The sequence below is a fragment of the Ammospiza caudacuta genome, chromosome 2 (assembly GCF_027887145.1).
Source record: "Ammospiza caudacuta isolate bAmmCau1 chromosome 2, bAmmCau1.pri, whole genome shotgun sequence".
Taxonomy (NCBI): domain Eukaryota; kingdom Metazoa; phylum Chordata; class Aves; order Passeriformes; family Passerellidae; genus Ammospiza; species Ammospiza caudacuta.
In genome coordinates, this window is record NC_080594.1 from 44,788,383 (window position 1) to 44,805,723 (window position 17,341).

A 17,341-nucleotide genomic window follows, 5' to 3' on the forward strand; every position below is an offset into this window, starting at 1 on the left:
GCCTGACTTCACATTTACTGACAGATAAAACCTTATATTCCTACTCCTTAACTCATGCTTCAAGAGTCTCAACTACTAATATTTTTTTTCAAAAACATCCATTTATGAAATAAAAAAATTTCTATTTAACACTGAAAAAGCCTTTTAACTCTACACAGTTTACATATAACTAAGTACAAAAAAGTAAGAAAGAGGAAGAAGTGAACAGAAGTACTAGAATAGCACATTAAAAAAGGAGGACATCTACTTAGAATTCTCCTCATGAAGGAATGCAATACACTGTAAGTATGAAAGCTTCAAGTCCAAATACAAGAAACTAAAGAGAATGCATGAGGGTTTGATAGAATCACGCAACTTATCTGACATAAGTGACTAAAATGTACCACTTTAGACTCCTCTTTCCCCTGCCCTAGACCAGCTTCAGCCATGGGTTTGAAGGGCCTCCTTCACTCTCCTGCCTGGTAGGAAGTAGAAAATTAGTTCATTGGCACATTCTACATAAGCAGCATGAATTACAATCGGCACATGGCAGTAAGACATTCACTAAGATTTAAATCTTCCACTCAGTAAAAAACTGTGTGGTTTCCCACATTATACTGCTGATTTATGAAGGATAAAGTTTGCAGTTCCGTGTCTGCCAGAATCAGTGTCCCTCTACTCACCTTGAACTCTTTTTCAATGTTGGCAAGCACGGCCAGCTCATTGCTGAGCTCTAAGGCAGTCATGACCGGGTCCTCACTGGACAAAGACAGGTAGGCAGGGCTGGCCAGACCTTTGTAGGCATTGATCCTGGACCTAGAATGGCTGAAAGAGTCATGCTTCTGTTTCTGGTTGCACTCGCTGCACTTGCAGAAGTAGTCGTGCGGCCTGTCGATGCGCGCTCCCTTGCGCAGCAGGGTGTGCACGATCTCGTACTCGTGGCAGTGAGCCGCCAGGATGATGGGCGTCACGTCGTGCGAGAACCGCGTGCCGTCCTCGTCGTACGCGTAGAAGTCGTCGTGCTGCAGCTCCGACTGGCTGGGACTCAGGGCCAGCCTCTTGCCCTCGGCGAACGCGGGGTGGCTCAGGATGGCCTCCACTATGCGAACGTAGCCCTTGCTAATGGCCAGCAGCAAGGCGTCCCCCACCCGGGCCAGGTTCTCCTTCTTCAGCAGCAGCTCAGTGATCTCCAGGTGCTCGTTGGCCACCGCCAGCTGCAGGGCGTTCTGCCCCATGTAGTCCACGCAGTTGACGTTGAGCGAGGGACATTCCTCCAGCATTTTGCGAACCACCGGGATGTTGCCATACTCAGCGGCGTCCAGGAAGCGCTCCTCCTCCAGGGAAAGGCTGGTGGAGCGGTCATTGAACATGTAGGCCGGCCCCCGGCTGGCCTGCCTCCTGCCCTTCTCCCGCAGGATGGTCTGTCGCCGCAGGGCCAGCCTGTTCTCGTTGCCCCGGCTGTGAGCACACAGAGAAATTAAATTGTTAGTTCTTCTTTATGCAAGGGCATTTTGAATCATAATTAGTAAAAATATTCTGGTTCTTTATCTGCTGTGTATTTTGAATGCAGCAGGGACACCAGAAACCCTGCCTTTGATGCATTTTGTAACTACTGTTACTACAAAACCTGAGAATCAGTAGTCAGCTACATTTTATTTGAACAAGAAGAAAAAGCTGTCATCAATCATCATCTAAAACTACACTTTTTTCCCTTATTTTGTCCTCCCATCTCAGAGTGAAAATACGCCACAGTGTGAGAGGAGTCAGCAGTTATGGGATGGGAAATGAGGGATTGCTCAGGATAACAGGGCACACAAAGATGGAAAATGTCTAAACTCCCTTCTGCTTCACAAAAGCAGTCAGGCTGACTTCCCTTGTTCTTACTCTCTCTATTTCAGCAACCATCTAACTTATATCTTGGCTCTGGTTTCTACTCTTCACCCTGCTGATGATTTTCTCACATCTATAATGGAGTGCTCAGGCATTAACTGAATCTGGACAAGATAAAAGCACATTAAATACATTGTATGGCATCTCTTACATCCCATCTCCACCATTCTTTTCATTATTGCAGTTCATAATCTTGATATGATATTTATTCCTTCACTCAGGGGCTTGCCAACAAATCCTGCTAATTCTTGATTCATGACAGCCCTGAAATGTTGTCCAGTCTGCTACTACTGAAATCCTCAGCCATTTCCAACCATAATTATTAAATACATCATTAATAATTATTTAGTCATTATTATAAAGTGAACATGGCAAACTTAAGTTTTCTAAGAAATGTTACAAAATGTGCTATATTCTTGTTAAAAGAAGGAAATCTAATTCACTAATTCAATCTTATTTTTTCAGCCTATTAAGATTCCAATCTTCAATATAAATTAAATTGCAAATAATTTTCTCTTCTAGAGTTACCTTGCTAAACTACTTTATATTCCCCACAACTTCATCTTTTTTCTTCATTGAATAATAGCTTAATTATTCTTTACATACATATGCTCAAATACACTTTACTACATTCAGTATTTCCCACAAAAAATAACCATAGGCAATATTTTATTCATTAAATGTTAACAAATATGAATTTAAGTTTCAGTAAAAAAAATTAGTCCTTTGTGATTCAAAATTTCTTCACAAAAAGTAACATTAAAAGGTATAATTTATTCTAGGTTGTTTAGATTTAGCTTTAGTATAAATTTCCTTTCTGCTTCTTGCCCTCTCTGTTCTAGAGATACAGTCTTCTGCAGCACTGGCAATACTTGGAACTGTGAAAGTCTTAAATATAAAAGGACCATTTTTCTGCACGATAATAATAGGTATGGAATGGAGAATATATCACAACTGACAACAGTAACTATTAACTATAATTATTAGTTTCATTATTTGATATTGTTAATAGTTATTCAGAATTGCTAGTAGGGAAGCACAAAATATTTAAATCAAGCAAAGAAACGTTTACTTTTATGTTTAAATTCATTTCAAAAGCAAACTTTTTCCTAGTGATAAATGTGAATCCCATGAACTAAGAAATGTAGCTCTGAAAAAAAGCTATAGAAACTTTATTTCATATTTATCCTAGTTTTCCTGTGTATATGTTGAAGTTTGTAACTTGCTGTATTTTCACAGTGCAGTGTGTTCCTGTGACATCACATTTGTAGAAAGTCTGAAAAGCAGGGCAAAGTTTTCATATACATTTTTTATTGATTTGTTCTTTTGTACCAGAGAAGGTCCTTAGCAGTGTGAGGCATTACCTACATTTAAGGCAAACTGACCTGGGCTTCAATTTAACCAACAAGACGCAAAGTCCTGAGACCTGGCATCCAAGGGTGCAGAGGGAGAAATCATGGCAAGGTTGCTCTCTACCTTTTTTTTTAGTGCACCAAGTTTTCCAACTTTCTTAGCTCCACACTGGCTTCTCAGTTTTGAGTAAACTGATTATTTAAATGCAGTAGTTCACTATCTATCTTGAACTGCTTCTTTCTTCAGTGCAGCAATCAATTGCTGTTGAACATAATTTAAATAATTTATACTGAAGTTATTTCACAGAAGGACAGAATCATTTAGGTTGGAATAGACCTCCTAGATCATCAAGTACAACCTTTAACTCATCACTACTTTGTCAACCTGACCAAAGCACTAAGTATCAAGCACCAAGTGATTGCACCACCTCCCTGTGCACTCCTTTCCTTAACAACCCTTTCCATGAAGAAATTCTTCCTGATGTCCAACTTAATCCTCCTCTCAACAGATTATAGACAGATAAAAAATTCAACCCATAAAAAAATTGGAACATATTTTTTAAACTTCTTCCAAATAACAAAGACATGTTCAATAGAGACTAAAATATTAGTTAAATTGTCAATAACAACATCATTGATATAAAATATGTATCTTTATGTGGCCTGCAAAACTAACCCAGTATAAAATTATTTTGCTAGTATTTAATCCTTAAACAAGGAAATAGACTTTCAGCAGAATCTTGGTCATTATTTTTTCCTGAGATCCATCAGCTTCAGCAGTCTGGGGTGATTAACTGATCCAATATAATGCTTGTGGGGACAGATCTTAATGTTTAAAACAGGCAAAGGAAGTACTGAGTACCTCAGCCTCACCTGGGTCCTTTGTCACTGGGTCCACCAGCATAATCAGTCTGTGTTGGTGAACTGACACAGCCCACAGCCAAAAATTGCTGTTCATTAAACACTTCCTCTTCCATCTTTCAAATAAAGGAAAGAGGTTCTATTTCTATTCTAGCAATACATTCAGTATGGTTTATCAAAGCACAGGGTAATCATTGCAGTGAAGAATACTTTGAATTAGTGTCTTTGTCTAGTACCACTTCCTCTTTCCTTGCCTGCATTTAGAAGAAAATCATTGCTTAAATGGGATATTAAATATATACATTCCTTATACAGTAGCTCATCAACTGAATTAGAACTTATTATAGAATGAAATAAAATATATTTTTATTGTTTGCTGGCCTGTACCACATGTCTGATGCAGATCTCTAGAATCTCAATGTAACCAATTTCTCATGCATCAATGCATTTCATATGTATGAAATTATTGTCCTGGTTTGTCCATTTGCAATTACAGTTAATTAAATTTAAGGATCTGTCATTAAAACTGGTTCTTGTAGCACAAGGCTATAAGTATGTTTAATTGCAACACAGAAAGCTGAATTTTCTTTTTTATTATTTCTGCTTGACTAGACAGAGAAGTAAACATTACTTCAGGAGTTTGTTTAGAAAAGTATAAGACTTGATTGCCTCCAAGCACAGGGAAAGGAATTTTGCAATCCAGAAGGGTATGTTCAGTCTTGTTTTAGTCTGATGTTCTTACATTTATTTTACACTCAATAAGTTCATTCCAGTTCATTTTTTCTTAAATAGATGCTTGTGTCATAGTACTGGCCACAAAGCCACTTGAAACCTCATCCTTCTCAGACTGTGACTGTTAGTTGCAAGATATTTCCCCAATGTACTTTGGAGAAATGCAGTCTAAAGTACCATACTCATTACTCCTTAGAACTGAAGAACCAGTATGATCAAGGCTGGAATACTGTCATCATTTTTGATCTCATATTACAGGAAAGGGGTTCTACAATATTAGAAATTAAATGCAAGAGAGCAACAAAGGTCACACAGTCTCTACCATATCTTCCACTTGAAGCACAGTAAGATTGATTTGTGAATTATACAGGATAGTACTCCACTCATTTCACTTCCACCATATGATCAGTAGAATTCTAGGATAAATTTGTCATTTTTATCTTCTCTGTAGATAAAGGACAGACATTTCTCCTACCTACTCTATAAGTGGAGAACCTATATTTTTCCATTGTTTCAAAGAGAATCCCAGCAGATTAGGTGAGAGGCCTCCTTTAATGCATAGAATTTAACAGGAATATAGACCACAGAAGGATGATGGAGTAAAGTCCCTTACAAGTACAGGTATCACCTCAAACAATTCCCATTAAAATATCAGACTGTCTTGAAGGAAATTGCTGTCTTGCTGAAATTTTATTGTCAGTTACTAATCACATGGAATGACTGGTCTTGAATTTCCCTGCTGTAGTACTCAGAAACATTGACTTAATTTTCAGCCTAAATTTCAAAATCACCAACTTAGATCTATTTCACTCAAACTAAGTATCACTTTTCCCTACAGTGTCACCTGCAAAACACGAACTCACAGCAATCATATCTCCTCTCAACATTCACCGTGCTGAGTGAAATTAAGCTCCTCTCATTTCCTGCTACATCTATGAGGTTAAGTCTCAGAACAAAACTCTTCTTGATTACACCTTCCTAAACTTAAAATAGTTTAGGAATCTCTTGTGTCAAGTGTTTGTAGTCAAATGATTAGGCACCTTTTTTGGTGCAGTACATCCAAGAAATCATTTAGGCACTATGGATTCTCTTGTGAGGCAGAATTCTGCCTTTGTTGACTTTCCTTAATCAGGTCTCAGACAATGAGTCTCAGATTTATGAAGTGAAAGAACTATGCTGAAAGATCTGATTTTGACCCTCAACTCCCTTTGAGGATATGAACTGTCATTACAAAGAGTTGTGAAGCTGGGAAAGTTTGGCCATGGGAAACAACTGCGAGTATCCACAGCATAAGAATCCAAAGTAAAATGTTTTGTAAGAAATTCTGCAATATCTGCTAGAAGTTGAACAAGCTGGTATATGGAATTGACAGATTAGAGTCCTCATCTTCCTTTACTCACTTAAAAGAGCTTATAATACTTTAAAACTACCTTATAAGAGTAATCTGTTAATGCATTTAAACTTGAGGCTTGGCTTTCCTTCAGAAGATTTTAACCTTTAGAAGAAGACTGGCTTTCTCAAGAAATTAGAACAAATTAAACTCAAAAAATCCAACTTTGCTACTATCCTCAGGACCATGCTTTAGTAAGAGACTGCACTGAAGTCCCTGACCTGCATATATGAATATAAAACCAGACATAAAGCCTGCTGTTCTCATGAGAACAAAATAAATGTGTACTCGTGTACATTGCCAGGAATGCAAATCTACAGGCTGGAAGCACAACAAGGAAAAAAGGAGGCTGACACTACTGGCAGCATCCTAAAGAAAAAAAAAAGGCATAGACACAAATGCTCTCAGAGCAAACTAAGTGGAGAAAGTTGTGTTGACACACTGGTTTAATCACAAACGCCTCAGTCTTGTGAAGCTCAAGAATTCTGAAAATTGTCCAATCACTGTGACAATAGTTTCCACTGCTTGTTCAAAGTCAAGTACACAGCTCAAACAAGGTTGAAACCATTAGTAACCATTTCTGAATCAGCTCTGTGGGGAAGCTTCCAGAAAACTTTGAAGGCCGTGAGCTTATTTTTCCAAAGAGAAGAAAAAAGCTAAACTAAATCAGTAATTTTCAAATTTCATTATCTTATGCTATTGGTAAACTGTCAATAATTAGCAATTAGCTACAAGATCAGATAGGAAGTAATAGCGAACAAAATGATCAGCACCAAACACCCAATAATAAATTAGCTTGAAACTATCGAATTATTTGGATTTGGATGTTCTGTTCTTCTGCTTTTTTTCTGTTCTTCTACTTTCTTCTATCGTTTAGAATACTTCTATATAAAAAAAATATATGTACCATATAACATAATATTATATATAATCTGTCAAATATATTTTATAAACTTATATATTGCTATACCTAAAATAATAGCAGCGTATATAAGATTAAATAATATAAACTCCATCTAACTAGAGATAGGATGGGAGCTTCGACAAACAAAGGGTGTGGACCTCTAAATGATACCAAGCTAAAGCACAGAAAATGACAGGTTGTAGAAATTTAGATTAAATTGAAATTCTAAACATAAAGATGGTAAATGTCTTGAAACAAGTATCTGAAAAAACTTGGGTTTTCCATCCAAAGGAAAACCCAAGTTTCCATCCCCAGCATGAGGGTCCAAGGTTCCTCCATAACCCCTGGGAGCTGGTGGTGAATTGTAAGTGAGCTTGGGCTTAAAAACACCTTAAATAACAAGACAAAACCACCTGTGGACATGTACTATAAAGCTTACAAATAATCAGTGACAGTGACTGTCTTAGAAGTAAGAAAACCGCACAATGAACAACCCTAAGTATTTAATTTTGTAGCAAATGAAAGGTACAAGAAAGAGTATTTTTACTCTTGTGGGGTTTTTATCAGAAGATGTACATGTAACATACAGTATGAAATAGAAAATCTTTAAGACTTTTATTTGAAATTTTGGTGAAAACTGATTTGCCTTCTGCAACTGTCCCAGAGGTCTTTCTTAGACCTGGACTGTCAAAGCTTTCTTGTTTACAGACTGCTGAGAAGTGTTTTCCCCAAGTTGATTGATTATGTTGTGCAAATGCTTTTGTACAGAAGCAGTTAAAAACAATTATGTTTTAGAGTGTGTTTCATCAGTCACAGTTTGTGAACCTGGAAGGGTAACAGTCTGACAAACACTTTCTTCAGGAAATAACAAAAGGTTTTTCTTTCTCTCCTGAAAAGTAGTTTAGTGGCTAATGGCTAATGGAGAGAAAGCACCCTACATAAGGCAAACAACCAGTTCTCAGGCTCCTTATTTCATTTGTCATTCATTAAGCCTAATTTTTACCCTTAGTTGAGTAATAAACCAATGGTTTATTATTGATGAAGTAGCTTCCAACCACAGAAATGGGAATGACAAGTAAACAGAAGCATTTAGGGAAATGGTTGGGAAAACAATGTCTGAATAAAAACGGCCTAAGGAGAAAAAGTAGCCTGGAAAGCTGTAACCGAGTCAGCTTACAGATTTATCAGCAACAACACACAAAAGATTATAGCACTCAGATTGCTTGAAGCTTCTAAAGAGGGGTGTGAGATTTAAATTCTTCCCCAAGATAAAAAAAAAAAGAGAGTGCTTTACCAGCCCAGAGGCTTTTATACATCACAATTGCAAAGCGAAGCAAACAGATTCACTGAATATTCTGAATTGGAAGGGACCCACGAGGACTACTGAGTCCAGCTCTGATGTAAACAGCCCATATGAGGAATAAATCCATAACCCTGGTGTTACTAGCACCATGCTCTGACACTCCAGCTGAGCTACCCTCAGGGTCAGCCTAGGACAGTGAGGCAAGGCAGATGACATGAAGAAATGGGTTGAGACCGCTAAGTATGGATTGTCAAAAGATATCATCCTTTCCTTTGAGGATTACTATCATTTTAAGGTTTAAAAGACTTCTATGGATCTGGATTGTGCAGGTCTGAAGACTGAGATGCACCTGAGCATAATGATAATTTCATTCTGGCTGCTGAAAATATTTGACAATAAATGCTAAATACAATTTTTAAAGCCTAATTTTAGTGTCATTACTGAAAAACTGAATTCCTACTTTCCAGTGGCTGATCTTACTCAGAATGATGTCTAACTACATCTGCAAAACCAGTTCCTCTCTGTGTAACACCTGCTCAAACATTTTTCCTCAACTGTAAAAAAATGTTGAATGCATTCACCCTTTAAAATACAGTTTAATTAGAGTTCAATTGCCTATTTTCACAGCTTATTTGATCAATGTGCAACCTCAGCTCTGCGGTTTTTTTAAGAGAGGAAATGTTTATTTTTCTGCACTGTTTATTACAGAAGGTGGCAAAGAATACTGGTGTGTGCCCACCAGATGAAACACTTTATTAAGCTTGGCACTTGATAACACCACTGTTCTCCTCTATACCCAGTGTCTAATAAAAAATACAGAATTCCACATTCCTTACATGATTTTCAGGAAGTTCCTCTTGGTGCCTACTCTGTAAGTTAGTTACATACTCTTGCCCTTCTGGAGACAAGACCATCCAAAGTTCACTTGTTAAAGAATAGTAAAACAAAGATCAAAGAGTCATAACAATTCAAACTAAAGTGTGCATTTTATCCTCTGGACTGGGGATAAAAAGGAAAATTAGAAGACATGAAATATAAAGCATGACTTTAGCATAGTTTTATCAGCTGGCTACTTAGCTAATTTGTGGCTTTTATATGAATACCTGAAGTACATCACAGTCTTCACTGTCACATGTTTATAGAGGTATTTCACTTGCATATGCCAAGGGATATGTTAAATTCTGTATTCCTACAGTCTTAAGCAAATAATTCTAAATTTCTGAAGGTTTCTATATGGCTTTGTATTTGGGGCTTAAACAAAGTATGTAGGTCTATCTGAGCTTGCATGTTTTGTAAAATGCAACGTCTTGTGCCTTGCTCACTCCCCAGTAACCTGGCCATGCCTACCTTTGTCACTGCAGCTGACAGTCCTTGTTGAGGTTCCTCCTGTTAGCCCTGAAGCCACCTCCCCTTTCAGAAACTCCATTTTCTGCTCAAGTGCCTTCTGTCCATTTCAAGGCACACCTTTTGCAGAGCTATCAGTACTGTACAGTGCAGCTGCCTGCCAGCAGCTCTGGTGAGTTATGGCTTTCATTACTCACCTCACTGAGAGATGACTGTCAGGAAGATCACTGTGGACAAACAATTGCCAGGTGCCTGCTTGCCCCAAGCCAGCTTCTCCTCTCCACCAAGAGACATCTTTCTGTCTTAATAAGCCACTGCAGTTAGCAATTTAAGAATTCCAGGTCTGACTTTATCTGACATGGCAATTTAAGAACCATTTGTTTATTTAGATACGAGCCCCCTGAAAAAGTACATCCAGTTCATATTAGAGTCACCATTGAAATTTCCATTACTCTCTTATCACTATTACTATCATAAGACTACTCTGATGATTTGTAGACCAGATCACTGAAGCTAACAGGTCATATTTTTTTTTTTTTTAAATGAGGTTAAAACTTTGTTCAGTTAGAAGGATCACTATCAATATAGCAGCTGTAACACAAACACAGCTGTCTGTATATGACAAACATGCCTCTATAAACAGAACATTATTTATTACATTAGCAGTGAAATAGCAGACATGAACACCATAGCCCTTGTTACTTTCAGAGTTCCTCAGGAATGAAGTGACAAGAAATCAAATAAAAGCAAAATCCACTTCTCTTATATCTCATGGAACATTGTACTTCTGTGTAGCACATGCTTTAGTGCCCTGTCCCACTGGTTATAAATAAAAGTACTCTAAATAGAGTGTGGATACTTGTACCAATGCTAAAACTGGATACAAACAAAGCAAACTTCTATTATATACAAGCAACTTGATGCGGGCCCTCAACTGTTGGAAATGCTGAGATTCTTAAAGAGAAAATATCTTTTAAACAATAAACTAAAGACAAGGTTCAGTGTTTTATTCTCCAACTCTTTTTACACAAAATGTTGATCCCACAGAGATGGAGGGACAAACTGAATTTCTTTTTTTTTTTTTAATTTCAAAAGGATAAAGCCTAATTTCTATTCAACTAAACAGGTTAATTCCTGTATACTGCCATATTTTATACAGTGCAGCAGTTTTGCTAACTGCTTCATAAATTAGGTCAGGATGCTGTTTCATGTGCATCCTTGCAGAAACACTCCAAACCTTCTGCTCGGCTTCGGCTGCTCATGGTTACTGTTGCAGCATGTCACTCAGTGTCCTGACAGAAGTGCTGGGATACCTCCAGGCTGACCCCAAGCAAGGAGCTATCTAAATGAAAATTAACATTTCTGAAATAAGCAAACTCCTCTTCTCCCCCTACCTCTCCAGAAAAAAATGCTTACTCTAAGCCCAGCTCTCCAACCCAGATTATCACACAGATGTGAACCCTTGTGCCATCCCCTGGTAGGAGGCAGAGTGAGGACAGGAATCGCTGGCAGGAAGTGAGGAGAGAAGATTTGATTCTCACACCACTCTGCACCACAAAGATTACTGTCTACAGTAGTCACTTAGACACAACTATGTATTTTCCCTTGTATTTTCCCTTTGTTGAATCACCCTACTGTGAACTCTTACTCAAAACAATAGGTTATGATGCAAAATAAAGGGGATATTTTTTTAACCAGCATTTTGTATTCACTCATGAAGTGATCTATCTATGATGATGACAGATGATTTAGAAGACAAGGGAAAAGCAGAATAGACAATTTCATGTGGATTTTCTCTATCAAGCTCTGGGTTGTGCTTTCCCATTTCACAACCAGATAAACAGAACCTGGGCATATTAATCATATTTAGACCCGTAATAGTGGACCTTCAGCTGAAAAAATTGGAAAATGCAAACCTGAAAGACACTGCATCTCTAGTTTTAGTGAATCCTAAACAGAGAACAGGTTGAAACACATGAGTCCAGAAGGGCCAGGTTATTTTCTCAGTATTGAATGCTCTTGTGTCCACTCACTGTTGCAGTTCACAAACAGGATGCCTGCAGCTAGCACCCTGCTCTGACTCCTGCCCCAAGGGCTGCTCATGCACAGCTCTCTTGCTCACATTTCTGAGTCACCACAGAGCCACTAATCAAGAGCTACAGAGGATCCCAGAGGCTGGCTGGGAGCTGATGAAGATGAGAAACCCATTTACACACCCCCCCTCTATCTAGAGAACATGTGCAGTGCACTGACAGAACAATACATTCAGACCTATCTGGAGACACAACATCACCCTTTTTATAGTGTGCATTTTCCTTCTGCCATGTCTTCCTCAATTTTGACCACAAATAGGCATGTTTTTAAGTAGCACTTGGAGAGAAAGCTGATCACTTATTCTGCCTATCCTCCTTCCTTTTGTATATTTTTTTTTTCAGGAACAAGTTCTAGCAGAGCCTGTAACTTATCCCTAAAAAAAAAACTGAAGAAAAGGGAGAAGGAAGTAAATTAGCAGATTACTGATCCAAAGCAAGGCAAAGGAGGTGCTCTGTCATACTGTGCAGTTAGTATGTGCAATGTGACACACAATGCTACAGGTGATAAAAGCTAACAACAGGCTCAAGGGGCAACTAGGCAAATTCAGCCCACAAAAATCCACTGCTGGGATTGAATTTCCTCTTTTATATATATCTATATTTAGACATAGAATCATATGTATGCCAAGTAGTATATATAATTGCATATAGCTGCCTACCTGAAAAGGTTTTCTTGAACCATTCTCATGTCTGTAGGTATTTGCATAGCCTACAGCACATTCCAAAAGCTGCTATTATAATCTATTCCAGTCTCAATAGTTTTAATATTCATATCACATAGATGTTGTAAAAATTTAGCTGAATGTTTATGGACATTTTGTTATGTAAACTTCAGTATGGATAAAGATTATTAAATTAGGCAACAGGAAGGTACATCGATATACTAGAGACAAAATTACATTTGTGCTGCTCCTCTGAGTAAAGCCACAATTTATCAGAGAGACGTGGAATCTGATTTAGTACAGTGGTAATTTACAGTTAATGGATTCATGTTTATAAAAATCACTTCACGCCTAAGAGAAAAAAATTGTTAATGTAAATAAATTAAAGGAATAGAAACTATCCTGACCGTAGCCTTTCCTGAGAATTTGAAGAACTCGAGCATTCAGACAGCTGATCTTGATTTAAGTTCCTCTACAATAAATATCAATGTCTGAAATTAAACAACAGCTTTAAAAGACATCTGTGCATGATGTACCAGAAAGATGGGGAATCAACCATTAATTGATTAGCTCTGTAGCAGCCCATTCTTCTCAGCCATTCCAGGGCTGAAATGTGAAAGTTAAATGGCACAAGCTCTCAATGCTGCTGCAAAGGCCTAGAAACTCTCCGGCAACACTGGTGGGTGTTCTACTGGTGCCATATACCTTCCTCTAAATCTCACTCCTCTTGCTTTTGCAAAATCTTACTCACCTATGGCTCACAGCTGGAGAATAACACCCATGTAAGCCTCATGGTTCTGATGATCAGCTTCTTCCTACATGAGTAATTAGCTGTAAAAAACACAGGTCAGGAAAACTTCCCCCAGTGTTCTCCCAACCAAGCTTGAACCTCAAGTTCTTTAAAGTACCTGGCAGCACAGCCAGAACCTTGTTCTAATAGCTCCCCTCATCTGAACAGTTCACACCATAATGTGTGAAACATACTTTGCATAGTGCCTCTTGACCTTTAGAGGGGAAAAAAAACTAGATGCAAGTACATGGGGTTTCAGTTTAATAGGATTTAATCCCGTTTAATAGTGCTTCACTATTGTAAAGCTTAATACTGCTGGGACCATGGGATTTTGAATTAAAGGCAGGAAACCTCAGATACCTAATTTAGGATAACTAGGCAGTTCATACTTTGTGAAACTATGGTTTCAGGCTGTCTGCAGTCAGGGGAGTGACACTATCCACAGTCACTAGCTCGTATTCCCAAAGCAAAGAATAATCTCTGGAGAGGTAGGGCCCTTAAGCACAGTTACACATTTATGAACTCCAGCAAAATCCCAGCTGTGGAACTGCAGGGGCTGGGACACCAGATGGCCACAGCTGAACACTGTAGATAGATGCAGCATGTGAATAACTGCCTAAATCTGTGAAACAATGAGTAAACCTAACCTAGCAGCCTTTATTCTGTTTTGCTTGCTAGAATGGGCAGATCTGTAGGTACTTCACAGAGGTACGAGAAAGATTCTGGTTGAATTTTGTTGACCAGAAAAATGGAAAACAGAAAGACAATTCAAGCAATGCTGGGGAAGGGTATATTTAAGTCATGCCTCAGATATGAAGTGATGCCCTTTTACAGTCCTGAGGCATTAGTCTTCTGGTAGCAGTGGAGTTGCTATCAGAAGATGTTTAAAAATTAATTTCACTTCAGCTCGTAATGTTGTCACATTCAGGAAGATATTTTAAAAGCAGAGAAACTCCACACACATGCTAGCACTGCTATTCTTCAGTTTACTTTAACTGTGCCCTTTCACCACAGTCATTTTCATTTTGCTGCGTTTTTTTCATAACTGAATGCTGCTTACTGACATATGTGTTAATTAACCTCATTTGTGAAATGCTTCTCCCCAAACACTTTCTCAACTCCTTCATTTATTTTTAAACGAACACTTATTAGATACAATATTGTCACCAACTTTATCCATATTCAAAAACTGCCAGATGATATTAATCAATTGCTTGTAAATAATAATATACTATGAAATTAATATACTAGGGAAAAACCTGAAAAACACCACAACATTCTTCTCAATACTCTGGGTTCTAGTTTCATGTGTAAAATTAAAGGTATTTAAGGCACAGATGGGCTGCACTTCACATGGTTTGAACATAGAAAATCCCTATTAATAACAATCAACTAAACCAGATCAGGCAGAAAAGGCATCCTACTTAGAAATTCTTCTGGGAATACATACAGTGAAAATGTTGCACAAACATTTCAGGGGGATACACCAGATTCCAGCAGACAGATAATTACCTACTCAAGTAATCAAGGCTCAAAATCCTTTGCCTTGTAATGGTATAGAATAAATGTAGAGGTTTTGCCCCTAAAATACAACAATCCAAAACAGATTAAATTAAGATTAAAAAAAAAGCTCATCTACCATTTCTATTTCTGATTCTCTAAAATACAGAAGGTATCAGAAGGTATGTTACTTTTCCAGAAAACATGGTACCGTTTTTTTTTTCAGGATGTAGGACAGCATTTGTCTCTCCTGTCTGTGCTATTTCCAGTCTTCAACTTCCTTTCACCCCTCAGACATAAAGAAGCCCAGCAGTATAATAAAATCTCCCTTGTGACAGAAACAGGCTGCTGGATTACTCTAACCTTAGCTCCCTTCCATTAGGAAAAGATCCATCTATGGCTGTTTCTTGGTTTGTGGAAATTGGCCAATATCCTATTTCATCTTTCACTCAACACCATTTTACTACAGATCATAATCTCCAGAAAGGAATCTTGTCAAGTGATTTTAGAAAACATAAGGCATATCACTTATCTCAAGCAACATTTTTATGGTGCTTAGAAAGGACTTCGGAAAATTAACAAAGGGTGCTCCCTTGTTTTCAAATCTTTCTGCTATTGATGGACAAATCATTTATTTTCAGGGACTCCCCAACTCCAAGAACCATAGAAACTTCCAAGGGTTCATATAACAAACAAGTCATTATTACAGTCATACACAGTGTAGATGCCTGCTTTTCCACAAACCATTTTAGAACCCAGAAATAGAATGGAAGACATTCATTGAAGTACAAGAATTGGAAATAACACAGGAAATAACTATATGTCCTGTCATACACAGCTTGGATTCACTTTCCACTTACCAGAATGCTGAATTTCCATTCACACATTTTACAGTAAACAGTGCTAAATCTAATGCTACAAAGAGCAGGTCATCTCCTAGGGCTACTTATCATTGTTTTAAGTGATAACTTGGGCATTGTATTGAGCCCAGACAGTCATTACTTCTTTGGCAGAGTAAAAAAGGAAATAATTCTTCATTAGATTCACTAACCACCTGAAGCAATTACTTTTGAAGACTGCTCAATTAAACTTAAGACAACCACTCCCTATTCCTTTTAATGGTATTCCTTACCATTTTCTTGCTTTTTTTTTTTTTTTTTTTTTTTGACTGAGCTTTTAGGGATCACTGGTGATGCAGAGGAATCAGAACATGACAGGTCCTTAGTTGGATTGTCCTGATGCAAATTCCTGATTTTATCCAGAATACACTTCACAAACATGCAACTGTTATCAATATAGAGATGAAGTAGATATATGGAAGCTGAAAGGAACCAGACTGAAATTGCCTCTGGAAGGAAAAGGTGTGCTGAAGTACTTCAGGCTGTGTAAGCTCCAACTGTACTTGAGAACAACTGCTGTATAACTCCAGCTCTGTTCTGCTTAGGAGATTTGCCTTGCATTGCACAAAATATATGTCTCTCAATGCAAACAATGAATCTACTTAAAATCTATGTAAATCCTGATCTTTCAGGAATAAATAAAAACAGTGAACTTATGCTGTGGCCAGTTTTGATGAAAATAAATTCGTAACTTCTGAAAAAGTGTACCAGACTGGGATGAAGTAAGGTAATTGTGTTCAAGATTTCATTAAATGGGGTTTCAAACATTTGAAAGACCTATTAAGGAGAGGAGCATTTGTGCAATGCTTTAGTTCTACACTGATAAAGAATATTAGGCAAATGTACTGGACTGTTTTAGAAGATATCCAATCAACCTATTCCCTGCTTATTCAACATTAATCAAGCTGGTAAATAGCCCAGGGTCACTCTGAACTGCTTTTTCTACCAGTGAGCAGAGAAAGTGATGTATCCCAAAGTCTAGTCCTCAGCTCATTATGCCAATAATCAAAATCTCCTCGCAGACAACCTGCACACTGCCCAAAGGAAACCCTTCTACAGAGATGCCTGATATCTCCATATACAAGACAAGCAACAGGAATGATCTCTACTCTGTGAGTAGAGTGAGAGCATTCCAGTGCTTAGTACTAAAGGCAAAACAATAATCAAATTATCTCATCTGCAGAAGCAGAAATAATCCTGAAGCTGTTCAGAATTTATCTCAAAGAGGTTTTTGGCCGGTGTAACTGTTACCCTTGCCTTGGTTTGCCACTAGTGTCATTGCTGCTCGATTCTAGAGTGGTAGCTTTGGTGGGAAACACAGACAAAACTAGATTTCTTCATTCACATTTCATTTATATTACATTAAATTTCCCACTGTCCTCTTTCTGTGTGACCTAAATAAAAAATTCTTGTAAGTAAAGAATGAGCTTTAACTTTTTTTTCTAAAAATACTTTGCATTTTACCTATAAATAAGTAATAGTGATATGAAGCATCTGGGCCAAGTTCAGTGTAGAAAAATTAGGTCAGCTATCCAAAAAAATGAACAGATTCATTTAATGCTACCTCTAGTTTCAGAATGGATTAATTTCTTACTGAAGCACCTTTTGTGCCTCCTTAAATGCCTGGCACTAGCAGATGTTG

The 17,341-nt window shown here is 37.8% G+C and overlaps 1 protein-coding gene across 1 annotated transcript in view; it reads right to left on the reverse strand.

The window, feature by feature from the left end:
* TRPC6 (transient receptor potential cation channel subfamily C member 6) overlaps positions 1-17,341 on the reverse strand; it is a 78,707-nt gene that overhangs the window by 29,890 nt on the left and 31,476 nt on the right. The window contains exon 2 of the mRNA XM_058825127.1: positions 663-1,437. Coding sequence (XP_058681110.1) covers positions 663-1,437 — 775 coding nt within the window. The remainder of the gene's footprint in view (positions 1-662; positions 1,438-17,341) is intronic.